Source organism: Lemur catta, chromosome 23, assembly GCF_020740605.2.
Source record: "Lemur catta isolate mLemCat1 chromosome 23, mLemCat1.pri, whole genome shotgun sequence".
In the NCBI taxonomy this organism is placed as follows: Eukaryota; Metazoa; Chordata; class Mammalia; order Primates; family Lemuridae; genus Lemur; species Lemur catta.
Window position 1 is genome coordinate 8,163,728 of NC_059150.1, and position 15,507 is coordinate 8,179,234.

At 52.0% G+C, this 15,507-nt stretch overlaps 1 protein-coding gene across 1 annotated transcript in view; it reads right to left on the reverse strand.

Moving 5' to 3' along the window:
* Positions 1-15,507, reverse strand: part of PLXNA2 (plexin A2) — a 201,949-nt gene that overhangs the window by 165,560 nt on the left and 20,882 nt on the right. The window contains exons 2-3 of the mRNA XM_045536127.1: positions 10,100-11,367; positions 4,904-5,086 (exon numbers count right to left, since the gene is read on the reverse strand). Of these exons, the coding sequence (XP_045392083.1) occupies positions 4,904-5,086; positions 10,100-11,332 (1,416 nt within the window). The 5' untranslated portion in view covers positions 11,333-11,367. The remainder of the gene's footprint in view (positions 1-4,903; positions 5,087-10,099; positions 11,368-15,507) is intronic.

Consider the following 15,507-nt stretch of genomic DNA (forward strand, 5'->3'; position numbering starts at 1 on the left):
CGTGCCCTCAAGGGTCGCTGACTCTCAAGAGAGGTGGGTATCTTAGCAGCTGCTCCCGTGTCAGATGCTGGGGGGTCCAGGAGGGTGTTATTCACAATGGTTGAAGGGACAGGGCAAATAAAGGACATGTCACCAATGCTTGAGCAGCAGGCAAGGGTTCCAGTGGGGATGGAGAACACAGACTCCATAGCTCGTGCTGCTATTTAAGTCCCCCAGGGCCAAGGGGCTAGACCGCCAAGGCAGAACACCACGCTCCAGCTTCTTCCAGGAGCCCTACGGGGGTGTGAAACCAGGGCTGAGGCAGCAGTTTTAGCAGCTGCAAATGGAAGGAAGAAATCAGAAGAACTTGACCCTGAACTTCAAGATAGTCCTTCCTCCCGTTGTCCTGGCATCCTTCACCTGCTCAGCCTGACCCTTCCCTCCTGTGCCCCATGCTTGAATTGTCCCCTTGACTCCTCCCTGAAACCTGGAAAGTTGTACCTAATGAGATTCCAATGGCCGTCACCACTCTGCCACCATCTGTTTGGGTGTTTGCTCCTCATCCTCATCATCTGGACTCCCATGGCCTGCCCCCCACCAAGAGGGATGTCATCGCAGTCAACTAGGCTCAGGCCCCAGAGGACTCTGATTTCCTCCTGCACATCTTGCCCCAGGCCCACCTGCCCTCCCTCTCTTGGCCTTGCCTTGCCCTGTCCTTGCCCAGCCCCTCCCACCTGACCCTGAGGGGCTTTCAGCTCTGCCAAGGGCAGGCTCAAACCCAGCCTGGACTCCAAAGCCCACCCCGGGGGCCATGGCCTCCCTCTTTCTGCTCGTGCTCTCTGCCCCAGCCTGCCCTCCTGTATCCCATGTGCTGCTCAAGGTGCCAGGAAGCAGTGGCAGCATCGCTGGGAAGATGATGCAATTCAATGCAGGGGTCCGCTCCACAGCATCCCTGAGTGGTGACCGTCAGTCTCTGCTTGCATCTTTCCCCTGATAGCAGTTCATTCCTTCTTGAGTCAGCTCCTTCCATCTGGGGACAGTTTGGCTGTAAGAAACTCCCCCTTATCAAGAGGAAAGCTGCTTTGCTCTAATACCTACCCATCGGCCCTATTCTGCCCTCTGGGGCCGCAGTGATGAAGTCAAGTTCATCCTCCAGAGCTTAAAGGCTGAACATGCAGATTGTGAAACAAGATAATCAAGGTTCAAGTCCTGGCGCTGCCATTTATTTGCCATGTGACTTTGGACAAAGCTCTTTTTTTTTTTTTTAAACTTTCTTGGCCTCCGTTTCCTCATCTGTAAAATGGAGGTGATGACAGAACCTACCTCATAAGAGTTATATAAGAGATTAAGTGAGTTACTAGATATAAAGCTCTTAAAATAGCACCTGACACGTAGTAAGTGCTCGGTAAATTATACTATCTGAAGATAGCTGTGGCATGTCCTGCTTTATTCACTCTCTTTTCCTTGGGTTAACATCCTTTTAAAAATATCCTTCACAGAGCATGATTCCCACATCCTGCCAGCTCTTGTTTATCTGGCGCATTCGTTTGCTTAACACCCTCTTGCGATGTTATCGCCAACGTGAAGTTGCTGCTTCTCATGATCTGGAAGCTGTTCTCCTGTTACTGTGGTGAGGACTAACTTGGCTGCAGCTGCTTCACACAGCTGGCTCATGTCGACCTTGTGGTTAGCTAAGACCCCAAGATCCTTTTCACTTGATGCCCTCAGGGCTTCGGGCCTCACAGGGCTCTACCTCACCTTCTACCTGTCCAAGCCATCCAAGCTCCTCTGTGCATGGTAGACCCTCCTTGCATGTGCTTTGTACCTTCTCAGTGTGAAACCCAAGGTCTTAAATGCCCTTCTCCCTCACCCCCAACTCATCAGCTCACCAGTCTTTAGGCAGACCCTGGTCATCTTCCTTCTCAATAAAGCCTTGCAGATGGATCACACTACGGTTGCTGGTTTTGCTTGAACTGTTCCATCCTTGTGGTGAATCTTTGCCTAACTTCTTACCACGGGCAATGCACTGATCCTTAGCCTATGAGAGCATTGCACATGTTGGTTTTGGGGTCTTAACCTCACTCTGCCTGTTCCTTGCACATGTTTGTGGTTCAGAGGGCAGTGGCCTTGTATGTGGCGTTCTCTATGCATCTTGCAGAGAGCAGCGGTGAGCAAGTATGAGACACAGCACCTGAGAGCACCCTGTGGTCATGCCACTTCTAGCGAGTCTCTGCTTCCTCTAAACGTCCCCACACAGGGACATCCTGTTCCTACAGCCACAGTGGATGAGGGCTGGACAGCCTGACAGACGCCTGGCCAGGCAGGGAAGAAGTGAGTAGCTCTGACGCACCGCGCTTCCCTCCCCTCTCCAGACTCTTAGCTATTTTTTTCTTTATTTTCCTTCCTGTGTTGAAAGAGCCATGGGGCCTGGACCATGGTAGGGTTTCCTGGGGACATTCCATAAATTCCTTCTGGGCTGTTTCTCTGGAGAGAGGTGGGGACAAGCGGGGGGGGGGGGGGGGCGGTAAATGGGAGGCCGGCAGGAGCCCGGGTGTGACTGTCAGGTGCCTCAAAGGCCTGTGGGTGGAAAGGAAGGGTGAGTTGCACAGAGGAGGAAGGAGAGGTGTTATGAGCTCATAGAAACAGCCCCAGAAAGGCCAAGCGAAGAGAAGGAGCAGGTCAGAACAAGCCCTCGGCAGCCTTGCCCCAGCCTTGCCCTCGAACCCGCTGACTTGTCTCCACAGCAACTAATCCATTGGGGTTCTAACAGGGCCAGAAGCACTTGGCCAACCCAGGTGTGTGACTTGGAAAGATGCCAAGCCCCCATGTGTGCCGTGTAAGGTGCACAAGGATAGGGAGAAGGTCATCTCAAGTTCCCTTTGAGTCCTGCTGGGTCACTCTTCCTTTATTCATTCCTTACCCATCCATTCAAGCCAACGTGGATTCCTTATTTCAGATCTAGGGCTGTGGAGTGTGGAGGTGCTAGCCCCTGGCTGAACTCTGTGGCAAGCCTGGACCTGAAGACTGTTCTTAGCTTTCAACTCTGGGCTCCATAGCTGTGTCTTTATATAAGGGGGTACAACATTGGGTGTCAGGACAAAAAGCAACTTGTCCTAGATCTCTATGCTTGGGCAAGTCACTCTCCTTCTCTGGGCCTCAGTTTCCCTGCCAAATAACAAATGATCTCAAAGGTTCCCTAGAAGATGGTTCTAGTTTTCAAAATAGTTTTGGGGCCTATTCCATGAGTGAACATTGGTGAAGGGATTAAGGAGGAGGAAGGGAATACACATGCACAGAGCATGACCCCTGCCTTTAATAGAACTTTCGAGAGAATAAAAGAGACAGAGTTAGACACATGATCTGGAGCACTGACTGAAGGTGGGGACAGGGACAGGGGAAGGTGCTGTGCACCAGCCTTGCTGTGACTGCTGCTGGCCCTTAGAAAGCCTTGGTGCAGCTTAGAAAAAGCTGAGTCCCCATAAGCAGATGTATTAGTAAGAGGAGCCCCGCTGGGCAGGTGTCTATGCCATAGGACACACGGTACGACAAGGAGAGCTCAGGCTGAATTTCAACCCCCACTAGGTCCTTTGGCCCAATGCCCCTGGGCCAGGCACAATGTGCCCAATTGGATATGGTGACCCTGGTACACAGGGCAGATAGGCCACTTTCAAATCTTAGTGGAATCTCATAAGAGCAAGTCCTTCCCTCTTCCACTTTTGGAAAGCAAAAGCAGGGCCCCCATTCCTTCTCTCTTCCATGTGCTGACCGGCCAAGTTCAGATCCACAGTCCCAGGCAGGGTGGAGGGGCCAGCACAGAAACACATAGGAACCTCTTCAGAGAGCGGGACACGGTTAAATGGCATTGGGGTGGACAACCAGAAGAGGTCTGGAAGGTTTAGCACACCAGGTATTCCCAAACCAGTTCTCACCTCCTCTGGCAGTAGTTCAGAATAGGCAGAACACAGAAACCCTTCCCTAGGCTCCTCCAGGCTACCCTCCTTCCACACTCCCAAATAACATCCCTCCCAAGGCTCTAAATGGATTAGGAGGACAGGGCTCCAGGGTGATGTCAACATCAAATAGTGAGATGCAGCGAAGTCTTGCATGAGCCTTGATCCACAGGTGCTGGAACCAGGGAAAGGCGGCAGGACGGTGAGTTTGGGAAAAGGGGATTAGCTGGGACCGGAAAGAATGCGGCTGCTATAATCTCACATAATGAACCAGACTGTGCTCCCTCTCCGCACCCTAAGCACTAGACAAGCAGGTACAAGCCGTTGGCTTCAGCCTGCTGCACCAGAGGCCTGTTCCCTCCAGCTGGCAGAGGTGCCCAGGGAGGTGCGGGATAAAATGTCTACTTCCTGGTGGCGAGGTGGAGAGGGAAGAGTCTGTGATTGCAGGAAGAGGAGAGACAGGAGAATGTCTTTCCCGGGCACCATGTACCATGAGAGAGCAGCACCCACCACCTGTCCCGGGTTCCTAGAACTGAGACCTGTAATCTGATCCAACCAACTTCTTTGGATTCAACAAAGACTTTTGACCAGTACAATCAACTCCGTGGGCCCTAGAGAAGGATTTGCCATGTGCGTGATTCATACTGTAAATAATCGAAAAATCAGTTCTACATGATTTGGAAATGAAGAGTGAATTTTTTCCCCTTATGCAGATGTGCCTTCCTAATTCGTTGAAGTTTGGGCTTATTGAAATAGGCTTGCATTGCTGAAATACCCACTGGCTGATGGCCAGAGGAAGCAGACAGAGGATAAGCCACAAAATGCATACCCTTCTACCTCCCCATTTCACCCCCATCCCCCAAGAAAATGAAGAGTTACCTGTAACTAAATCTCCACCAACAGTTACCTTCCAGAAGGGACTCTCAGCTGAGAAGCTGAATGGTGTCATGGCATCCAAGCTCACAGACTCTTACCTTTTTCAGCTTGCCACTCTTAGTCCCCACGAAAACCACGCTGTAGCCGTTGTAAACGTAGGAAGCCACAGAGGTCATGCGGTCCCGGCTGGTGGTGTACAGGGTCAGGCCTTCCACTGGAGTCGAGCCTCCAAGCGGCTGGTTGATGTCCAGTCCACAGAAGTTATCATCGATGGGGACGGGCTAGAGGGAAGGGGAAGGAGGTGGGTGAATAGCTGTGGAGGCACGATGGAGCCACCCCACGTGGCCCCTACCCCCAACCGCCAGCCCTAGAGAGGCACAGACATGGGGTTCAGGGGTCTTCGCCATGCTGCAGACAAAAACTCTTCACCAGCTGACATACAAATCCCACACTGGTTCCTACGAAACCAGATAAAGGAGCCAGCAGCACTCTTCCACTCACCTGGAGTCAACTGCCTCCACCTGTCTGCTAGGAAAACCAGGGTCAATTTGTACGGCGAATTGCTTGAACTAATTTTCTAGTTATTTTAATGTCCCTGTGGACCATGCCATTCTATGGGGATCTTTCTATTTTAGACAAGGGTTCCTTCAGTGGATATTCAGTTAGAGGCAACATCACAGGATTTCTACCAGCCTGGAAAGGGTTTCTTGTTTGTTTCTTGGGCTGCAGTGTCTCCCTCTGGGCACAAGGAATTTTAAGCCATTCAACCATTCACTAGTATCTACCATACTGGGAATGGATGGAAAGTGCCATAATAATATTGGACAGTACTTTACACTTTAAAAGGGTTAGTTAATAGACATATGCCTCAGTTTCTTCATTTGGAATAATACGTGCCCATCTTTCTTATAGAATTATGTAAAAGAGTTTTGTTAAGTTGTACAACTATTTCCACTATTGTATGTTATAGGTCTTCAACAATGTTTGGGTAAATATAATTAAGAGGGAATTCTGGAGGTGATGTCCCTCCTGTTACCAGCCTTTGGAAGAGAGTGGCGGTGTGCCTGGAGAGACTGGGGTACCTTTGAACCGAGAGCACCTTGAGCAAGTGAAAAAACCTGCTGGTCAGAAAGTAGGAAAACCTGGATCCCACTCTCTGTTCCATTGCTAACGAGCTGGGTAAACTCGGACCAGTAGAGTCTTCTTTGGGAGCTGTTAAAGAAAATGTTAACTTGACGATTTCTAAGATCTCACTCAGTTAAAAAAAGAAAGAAAGAAAGAAAGAAAGACAGACAGAGGCTGCATCTTCCTGAGACAGGGGCTTCAGAGGGGTTTGCATTCCCTCCACAGTGCCTAGTACGGGGCTGGGCTGGGACGGGTGCTCGGAGATGCCCCAGCTGATTGTACAGCACCGAATCCTGGGGCAAAGGCTGCAGGATCTGGGCCAGAAAGAGCCCTGAGCCCTGTGGCAGCTGTTCCTTCTGGCTCTGGAAAGGCATCCCGGAGGAGGAAGGAAACGGCTGTGGGAAGCATAGAAAGCATCAGAGAGAGGCCTGGCCCCTGTTCCCTTCAGCCTCCTCTTCTCGCCCTCACCGGGGAAGAGCAGGCTGACACATCATCACACTTGACAGCCTCATTTCTTTGGAATAATTGGTTCATAAGATATGGCATGTGATTTTTTTTTTTTTTAAACCAGGGACTTCCCTTCCATTCCCCTCTCAGTCTCAAAGGGAATAGAGGCTCATTTCTTGTGATTCCTTCGTGTTTCGTAGGGAGCTGCTGCTCCTGCTACTGGTGGGAATGGTGGTGCTGCACGTGTGTGTGTGTGTGTGTGTGCGTGTGTGTGTGTATTTGTAAGGAAAGGAAACCAATTGTGAGGTTAAGGATGACCCTCAGACTCTGGATAACACGGAGCCCCACAGAGCAGAAGGAATGAGCTTCTCGGGAAGGGAGTGAAGCAGAGGTCTGCTGGTGTCAGTTTTATAAAGTTTACTTCCTGTAAGGTAAAAGGATTGAGCCAGGTAATCGTCAAGCATCCTTTCAGCCCTGAGCGTCAGATTTCATGGCTTCAGTTTCGTTCCCACTTTCTGCGGGACTAGTAAGGCCTCAGTGTCCGGGCACGGGCGTAGCCCAAGACAGCTTTCGAGAAATGATGACAAGAGCAAAAACCTTGCTGCTAGCTGTGGATTTTGCTAGATTCTACCCGACTCTAGAATCTCCAGAGCTATAGAGGAAATGGTTTGTTCTGAGCCCGAGCCCTGGGGATTGGCTGGCATTTCTTTTTCTCCTCAATTTCTTTCTCAATATATTGCCGGATACTCCCAAACACCTGATGCCCCTTTACTGTTGCTCAAAGGGTGAGAGCTTGGTCTTTGGCTCTCCTTGGAGGCAGAATGATGAAACAGAAAGAACCTGGACTTAGCAGGCACACAGGCAAACTGAATTAAAATCCCTGCTTAATCATTTATCGTTGTGTTGATTTAAGCCATCTGCTTAGTCTCTGTGAGCCTTTGTTTTCCCATCTGTAAAATGAGGATGATAATTCATGCCTTATCGAGTCACTGTGAGGAGCAAATGAGATAACATTTAAATTGCCAAGCCTAACCTGTAGTACAGTGAGTGACAGTCCCCTTCCCCATGCCTTTTCTGAGGTCCGAGCTCAAAATCCTTGAGCTGGAACTTCCATGTTATTCCAGAGCCATGTTAAAATCAAGCTCAGGGACCACAGCTTCTCTCATTCATCCTTAATCCCCTCTAAGGCCACCAAAATGTCTCTGGGTCCCCAGGTCTGGGATCCTTTGGACGACAAGGGCTGTGAAGGGGCCTTTCTGCTTGTGGTCCCTGCACCAGACAGGTGTGGTGCTGAAGTAGGGGCAGGTGAGGGGCTCTTCACTCTGAGGCCCTGGTCCCACCTCCTGTCACCTCTCTCCTAGTACCTTTGCTGTCCTTTGGTCACTAGCCCAGGCTTGTCTCTCTGCACCACCACTGGAGCAGAGAAAGGTGTCATCTTCCTCTTTCCTCTGGCTCAGAACCAGGCAGGAATCAGCGGTTTCCTCCTGACAAGGCCCCCTCTGGATTATGGGAACCAGGCTGGACTCCACACGGGGTTAACCCTTACATTTCCTCTCCACTCCTCCCAATTGGTTAGGTCCACTGGGCATAGAATTTTAGCGCTGGAAAGAAATTTGGGAATTATCTATCCCAGCTTCCCTCACGTTATGAAAGCAAGCTAACTAAGAAAATAACTGGTTCCTTATTACTGTGATTAATATTAATAATCATTGCTGCCCATTTATTGAATGCTTAGTATATTCCAAGTATTGTACTAAGCATTTCACATAAATTTTCTATTGGAGCCTCATAATAACCATAAAAAGAGGGTAACATTGTCCCTGTTTTAAACATGAAAAAATTATAGCTCAGACCAGGTACACAACTTTCCGAGAGTCACACGAGGAGTAAGTGGCAGATCTGATTTTTAATCCCTATCTGTTGGACTTCAAAGCCTATTGTCTTAGCCACTATCCTACCCAACCTAGCAGATGATGACAGGAACAGAAGCACAGCCTAGGCCTGCCCTGCCTTCTTGCTTTGACAAGTGGTTGTTGATCTCAATGGCAGGAGTCCTCACTTTAGGAGACACAGAAAGCAGCCATATGGGCCCCTTGGTCTCAGATTTTTCCCCAGGCTGCAGATCCAGAGCCCACAGCACTGTGTACAGAAAGCTATTTCAGCACTTGTCACATTTCCTAACAGTTAACTAAAAATGGTAGACATAACATTTCCAGGCACGGGGCTAATCTATTTGTTATCTCATCCGATCACCCCATGAGGTAGGCATTATGATTCCCATTTCACAGATGACAAGGCAGAGATGTTACATTGCTTCTGAAGCCAGGAAGAAGCAGAGATTTGAACCCTGGTTTTTGTCTCAGAAGCCCAAACTGTTAGACTCTTAGCTACTACATTGTGTTGCCAGCTGTTTTTATCTCCCTCTCTCCCCCCATCCCACTAGATTATTCGACCTTTGAAAGTAGTGATCATGTTTCTTTGTGTTTGCATCCCCAGTGCCTAGTACAGTGCCAGGCACTCAGGAGACCTTCAATGCTCGTTTGTTAAATGGATAGAGGGAGGGATGGGTGGGTGGATGGATGATGGATAGAAAAGGGATGGATGGAAGGATTAAGAGACGGAGGATGGGAGGAGGGGGGATAAAGGGAGAGGCAGGTGAATGGATGGATGGATGGTGGGATGGGTGGAGGATGAATAAATGGATGAAGGGGTGAATGGATGGAGGGGGAGAGAGAGGGAAGGAGGATGGATGGCTGGACGATGGATGGATGGATAGAAGGATGAAGGTAGGGAGGGAAGGGGATGGGTGGGTAGATGGAAGCATGGGTGGATTATGGTGAACACTTTGATGGCAGCACCCTGACCCTCTGGAAGGATGGTGCTTGCCACTGATTTTCTTGTCTCTACTGTCCTCAGGTCTGGATCCTGAGCTCCCTTTCTCCTCTTTTGCCTTTGCCCACACTCCTAACTCTCCTCCAGTTTTCAATCAATCAAGCTCAACTCCTTTCCCTCTCATCTGACTTAGATATCCTATGCCCACCTGACCCCTCACTTGGCATCACGGTGGCCTACAGCTCTGCACGTACAAGATCTAGTCCCTGTTACCTCTGACTGACCTCGTATGCTACTGCTCTTGCTCTCACATGCTCTGATCTGGCTGCAGTGGCCTCCTTGCTGCTCCTCAGTCACTCCAGGCAAGCCCTGAATTCTTTGCACCTGCTGCTGTCTCTCTGGCACGCCTTCCCCAGACACCTGCGTGGCTCCCCCTCTTCCCATCCTGTCTTTGCTCGAACACCACTTTCTCAGTGAGTCGAGCCTCACAGGTGCTGCCTCTCCCCCTTCCCTGCTATATTTTTCTCTACAGCAATTATCACCATTTGACAGACTGCATGCTTGATGTGTTCATTTGTCTCGCCTCCCCGATCTGCAAGCTCCATGAGGGCAGGGAGCTTGGGACGGCTGTATGGTTCACCATGGAGCCTGCAGCACCTACAGTAGGCCTGGTGTGATGTAGGCACTCAATACATACATTCGGAATGATTTAATGAATCAACAAACATGTCCCAGGTATCTGGTGTCGGGAAGACCCTGTGTTATAACATGAGCCTGAAAACCTCTCTCATGTCAGGGCCTTGGTGTCTGGGAGCAGGTGTGCCCTGGGGCACGGACAGGAAGGTGGGACCCGCACGACGGAGCAGGAGCAGAGGTGCAGGCCTCCTTACCGCCTTGGTGCACTGGACGTCCTTTCCCAGCAGCCAGTTGAGCTCCAGGTTGCCCTCGCCCTGGTAGCAGGACTGCAGGCGCTCCTTGATCTGCAGGTTGATGGCCCGGATGGGGAAGGCACACAGGGCAGAGTCGTCGGGCGGGTGGTGGTACTGCTTCTGCCCTTTGGAGAAGATGGCGAAGAGCACATCGTCCTGGCCGCTGATGTTGAAGGCCTGGGCCAGCGAGTCCCCGGGCTTGGCCAGGTAAGCAGCCTGCAGGAGGCGGTACTCCACCCCGGCCCGGGTGCAGCCGAACGGCAGGGACACGTACGAGTGGAACTTGGGGTCGTCCTTGCAGAGCCGCACGATGCGCGAGGTGTAGAAGAGGTCCCCGGCCGAGTTGATGGCCACACCCTCGGGGGTGTCGGGCTGCACAGTGAGGAAGTAGACGAAGCCCCCGCTGGCGAAGCCGTAGATGTAGAAGATGTCAAAGTGGGAGACCAGGGCCAGCGTGTCCGAGGGGATCTTGATGAGGGAGGAGACAAAGTCGCTGTGGAGCTCGTAGTCGAGCATGGCTGAGGACTCGGGGTCGCGGGGCAGCTTCCGGCTGGACAGCGTGGGGAAGTAATCCTGCTTCCCGTCCACGGCGGTGCCGATGAAGAGCTTGCCGTCCTCGCCCTCGGAGCGCACGATCACCCCGTACATGGTGCCCGTCTTGTTGACGCTGGACAGGTAGTGCTCCTTTTTGTGCGACGGCTCCACCAGGATGAAGAGGTCGTCGAGCCGCAGCAGCTTGCAGACGCCCTGGTAGAGGCTCCCGCAGGCCAGCAGCCGGTTCTCGGAGTAGTCGATGATGAGCAGCTTGTTGACGTTGTTGGTGAGCGTGAGCACCTCGCTGCAGGGCTGCACGATGAGCGGCGGGTAGCAGGACTTGTTGTCCTCTTCCGGCCCTGTCTTGTGAGCCACCTGGATGGTCAGGTTGCCCGTCAGCTTGTAGACCCGGTTGATGGCCCCCACGTAGACGGCCCCCGTCCCTCGGTGGACAGTCAAGTGGTTGAAGGTCCAGTCACGGTTCTCGGAGTGGAAAGTGCTGAACTGAGGCATGCCGGCCGCCCGGGGGGCCAGCAGCACCCAGACCACCGAGAGCAGGACCACAGACCAGCTGTCAACCTCCGCGGCCCGTGGCCAGGGACCCCTCTGTTCCATCCTGAGAGGGGCCGCGGCGAGGAGACGGCGCCTCTGTGAGCTCATCTGCCCTGCCTTCCTAGGTCGGCCCGCACATGGTTCTGGAAAACACAAGGCAGAGTGGTCAGACCCAACATCGGTTCCAGGAGGCGCAAATACGAATGCTTGACCCACGGTCCCCATCCCGGCTTAGCTCTGCGCATCTCTTCCTTCTGTGTCTCAGTTTGTCTATTTTTAACGTACTTTCTCCCTCGTAGGGATGTTCAGGGAATCCTGTTATCTATTTTGGTCTCCAGCCTTTACGCTGTAAAGTACTTCTTTTACTTTATAAAGCATCTCTATTTCTGTCCTCTTAGGACATCGTTTTTATCTCTCAGAGGGGTTAAAAGACTGTGGAAGTTCACCAAGCCAGTCAGTCCGATGGCAGCACTACAGCCAGCCTTCCTCGCCCACCTCTTACCCGAGACCGGTAGAAATCCCTCCTGCGTTTTGGAAGCTTGTCAGGAAGGCCCTGCCCCCGGCTCTCTAGGTCAGCCACTCCCAGAGTCTGATATTGCAATAAAATTCCCAATTTCAGACTTCCGTGGCCTCATACTGCTAAGTGTCTTTGACTGCTCACGCTCTGCCAGTGCACAGGGAGCAGAGGAGCTGCTCCCCCTGCGTGAGGGACCCCTCACTGCCTCTGCCCCTTCTCCTCCAGGAGGACCCCTGATCTCCAGCTGCTAGAACTTGCTAGGAAAACAACTACGCTGTGGCCAACAAGACTGGGGTTCCTACGTGTGCCATTCGGGAGGTTGGAAAGCCCCTAGGGGACAGGCAAACGACTGTCCCTTCGACAGGCAATGCCCAGCTGTGCCCGCGCACCGCCCACCCTGATGCCTCAGGGAGCCAAGCGGCCAGGTCCCGAGCAAGTTGCTTCCACTTCTGCTCCTCTGCAGGCAGAGCACACAGGGAGCCAGTCTCCTTGCCCAGGGGGACTGGCTGCCTGAGTCCATCTTCAGCCACCTGAGGTGGCAGTTCTGGGTTTGGGAAAATGTGGAGAGCAGTAAAGAGCAGCAAGGTGAGGAGTGCTCCCATTTCAGCCGCTGCTGGGGCCTCCCGACTGTTTCAGTGTCCATGCAATCAACCCTGGGCCTCCGCTGGCCATGCTCAAACCCTGCTCTCCGGCCCTGACACCTCTATTCTTGCCCTCCCTCCGGACTCCCAGGCCCTGAAGCTCTTCCGCTGCCAGGGGCTGGGTGCTCACTCTTCCATATTCCAAGGAAGCTGTCCAGGGGTGCAACGGGGGGGTGGGGTGGCGGGGAGGTCCCAGGGGAAGTCTGTAGAGACTCCTGGGCAAAGGGGGAGGTCAGAGAGCAGGGCCTGCCCCATCGGTGTCAGGCGCTGTCCTGACTTACGGAGAGGGACAGCAGGACGGGGCAAAGCAGCGAGCCGTCCTGCAGAGAGATCTCTTCTCCAGCTGGACAGATCTTCCAGCAACCTTCTCGGGCAAGTCCAGACAGAACTCTGGGCACATGAGGCAGCAGGAATGGAAACACCCGAGCAAAGGGTGGAGAATTTGCTCCAAGGCAGCTTAGGCGAGGTCTGTCTGTCCCTCTCTATTCCCCACGCTGGCTGGACGGTGTTATAATTAGAGCAGACATCACTTTGAGAATCCCCTAGTTTTTTTTCTTTATATCTTTAGCTACTTTTCAACTCTGCATCCTGGGCCTCGCAGCCACCACGGTGCCAGGGTAGGTCCCGCCTGACTCCCCTTCTCTAATCACACTCCACTGGGGTGACTCATGGGGCCCCGGGCTTCCTTGGAAAGAGGAAGGCAACAGCAGCGTGAGGCGCAGGCTGACCTCAGCTACTCCGACACAGCCCTTCCGGCCCCACGCACACACCGGCAAAGCCTCCCAACAGACGGAGGAGCTTTCGGTTTGGAAACCAGAGGTTATTTTTAGCTATGTCCTGAGGCCGGTAGCAGGACGTGAATTCCTGAAGAGGAGCCGTGGAAAGGAAATAACAGAATCCTCAAATTCTCCAGCTGGACTGGGAACCGCAAGAAGCCGTTCTCTGCACGCCCCTCTCGCCGGGGAGCAAGGCTCCCTTGGCCACAGGTGGTCCAAGGAGCAGGAGGAGAACTGTCACCACACTGTGCTTGGGGTTTGCATTTTAGAAAGTGCTCTCAGAGACACCATCACACTGAATTTGTGGACATTACACTCCTGGCTTTTCCACAACATACATGCACACATGTTTGGCCTGCGGGTGGGGGAAGGGGGTCCTAGGAGCAGAAATAACATCAAAGGACATGGTGTCAGGTGAAGAACAACCATCTCATCTCCCTGCTCAGCATCCCCCCGCCCAAGACACAGTTTGAACAGCAAGTGGCATTTGCCGTGAAGGAGAATTTAGGAACGAATTTGGAATCTTGGGAAAGCCAAGTCTCATCTCTCATTCTAGTAGTACGTGGATAACTACAGTACAAGTCTCTCGGGCTGTCACGAGAGTAAATGAGACAATGTAGGGAAACCTCTTAGCAGCGTTGCAGGCACACAGTGAGTGCTTAACTTATGTTAGTTATTATTTGATCACTGAAGCCTCCCCAGGAGACCGTGCTTCAGGAATCCCACCAGAGCTCCTGACTTCTCTTTGTGCTTACATTCTTCCTTTCCATGTGTTGAACGTTGTGGGTGGACTTTTGATCCTCAGCCCTCCCTAACCCAGTGACTGAGCTCAGTGTAGAAGCATGTGGTAGGAGAAAAGGAATAGCTCTATGGTGATCTTCTCTGTCATGCTACTGCACAAGTCCTAACATAGCCTCTCTGCAGACTGCGGGGAAGCCAGTGGAAGTGTAGGATCCTGGGAGTTGGACTGAGAATGAAAAAAATTGGCTAGAAGGTACTGGGCCACAGGGCAGGATGAAGGGTGGGGGACTCAGGAGCCCTGGGTTCAAATTCTGCTTGTGTCACTCATGCATTGTGACGTGGCTTTAGATCGGTCTAGCATCTCCCTGAGCCTATTTCTTGATATTAAAACAGAAGGTTTTTGAATTAGTCAATCTGCAAGATTCCTTCTTTCTGATAAAATGATACCTTGAGGCTTGGTTCCTTCAGTTTCTAGAGCCTGTGATTCCAAGAGTAGCCGAGATCCTTCTCTCCAACCTGGTGAGGCTAATTAGGCCAGGAGTTTTCCACAGAGCGCTACAGCTGGGCTGTTTTTCTCTCACCCTCCAGCAGCATCTGCCCTGGGACAGGCTGCTCCTGGTACCCAGCCAAGAGGATTCGTCTCATGGTGTGCAGGGACCGCCCCCAGGGAGCAGCTGCCACTGGACACTGGAGTCAAGAGGAGACATGGTCTCCCGCAGTAAGGGGTGGAGGGGAGGTTTGCACCCCACCTCGGGAGTGTGGCCTTCCTTCATAAGGACAACTGACTGCAGCGCCAAGATTGATGTTACTGAGCAGCTGTTCCAAAGCAGGGCCCAGTGGGTGAGGATCAGACCTCTTATCCACAGTCAGAGTGGGGGGAAAGGACGCACCTTTGTGCCTCTGACGGGGGGCAGTGTGGCGCAGTGGTTAAATGCATGAGCTCTGAACTTGGGTGCTTGGATACAGAGCCCATAGCTGTGCACACTTGGTCAAGGTACGTTGCCATTCTGTGACGCCATCTCAGGATCTATATAAAATGGGTTTAGTACTAATATCTACCTCATAGGATGACTATGATGAAATCCATTCTTACATGTAAAGCACTTAGAATGGTTCCTGGCCCATTTTAAGTGTTCAAGATACATTAGCCTTTATTGTTAGCAATTTATTTGTCACTATTTCCAGCTCCTCACCTCCATCCATCCCACCATCTGTGTTAGAATGAGTTTTCCGCCCTCCATTTGGTAGAAGCCAGTAAATACACACCTAGGACTTTGTATACCTAGCATTTCCTCCTAACCCCAGTGTCAATCAACCTCAGGAATTTTCTCTCAATAATGATGCTTCCTTCTTTCTGCTGCATCTCTCTGTCTAGCTCATAAAGTCACTTGTCACATGCATTCTCAAGAGACAAAACTTGCCCAAGTCTCTGCTCTCCTGCCAGTTTCCTTCTTCCCAACCCCAATTCTCAAACCAGGACATCCTGCTCCGGGACTCTCACCTTAATGGCAGACCCTCCCAGGACATCTTAGCTGGAGCATTCTCGGTGCCAAGGAGAGGCCCTGCTCGCCTCTATGGGAAGCAAGTGCCACTAAATATTTTATTTGG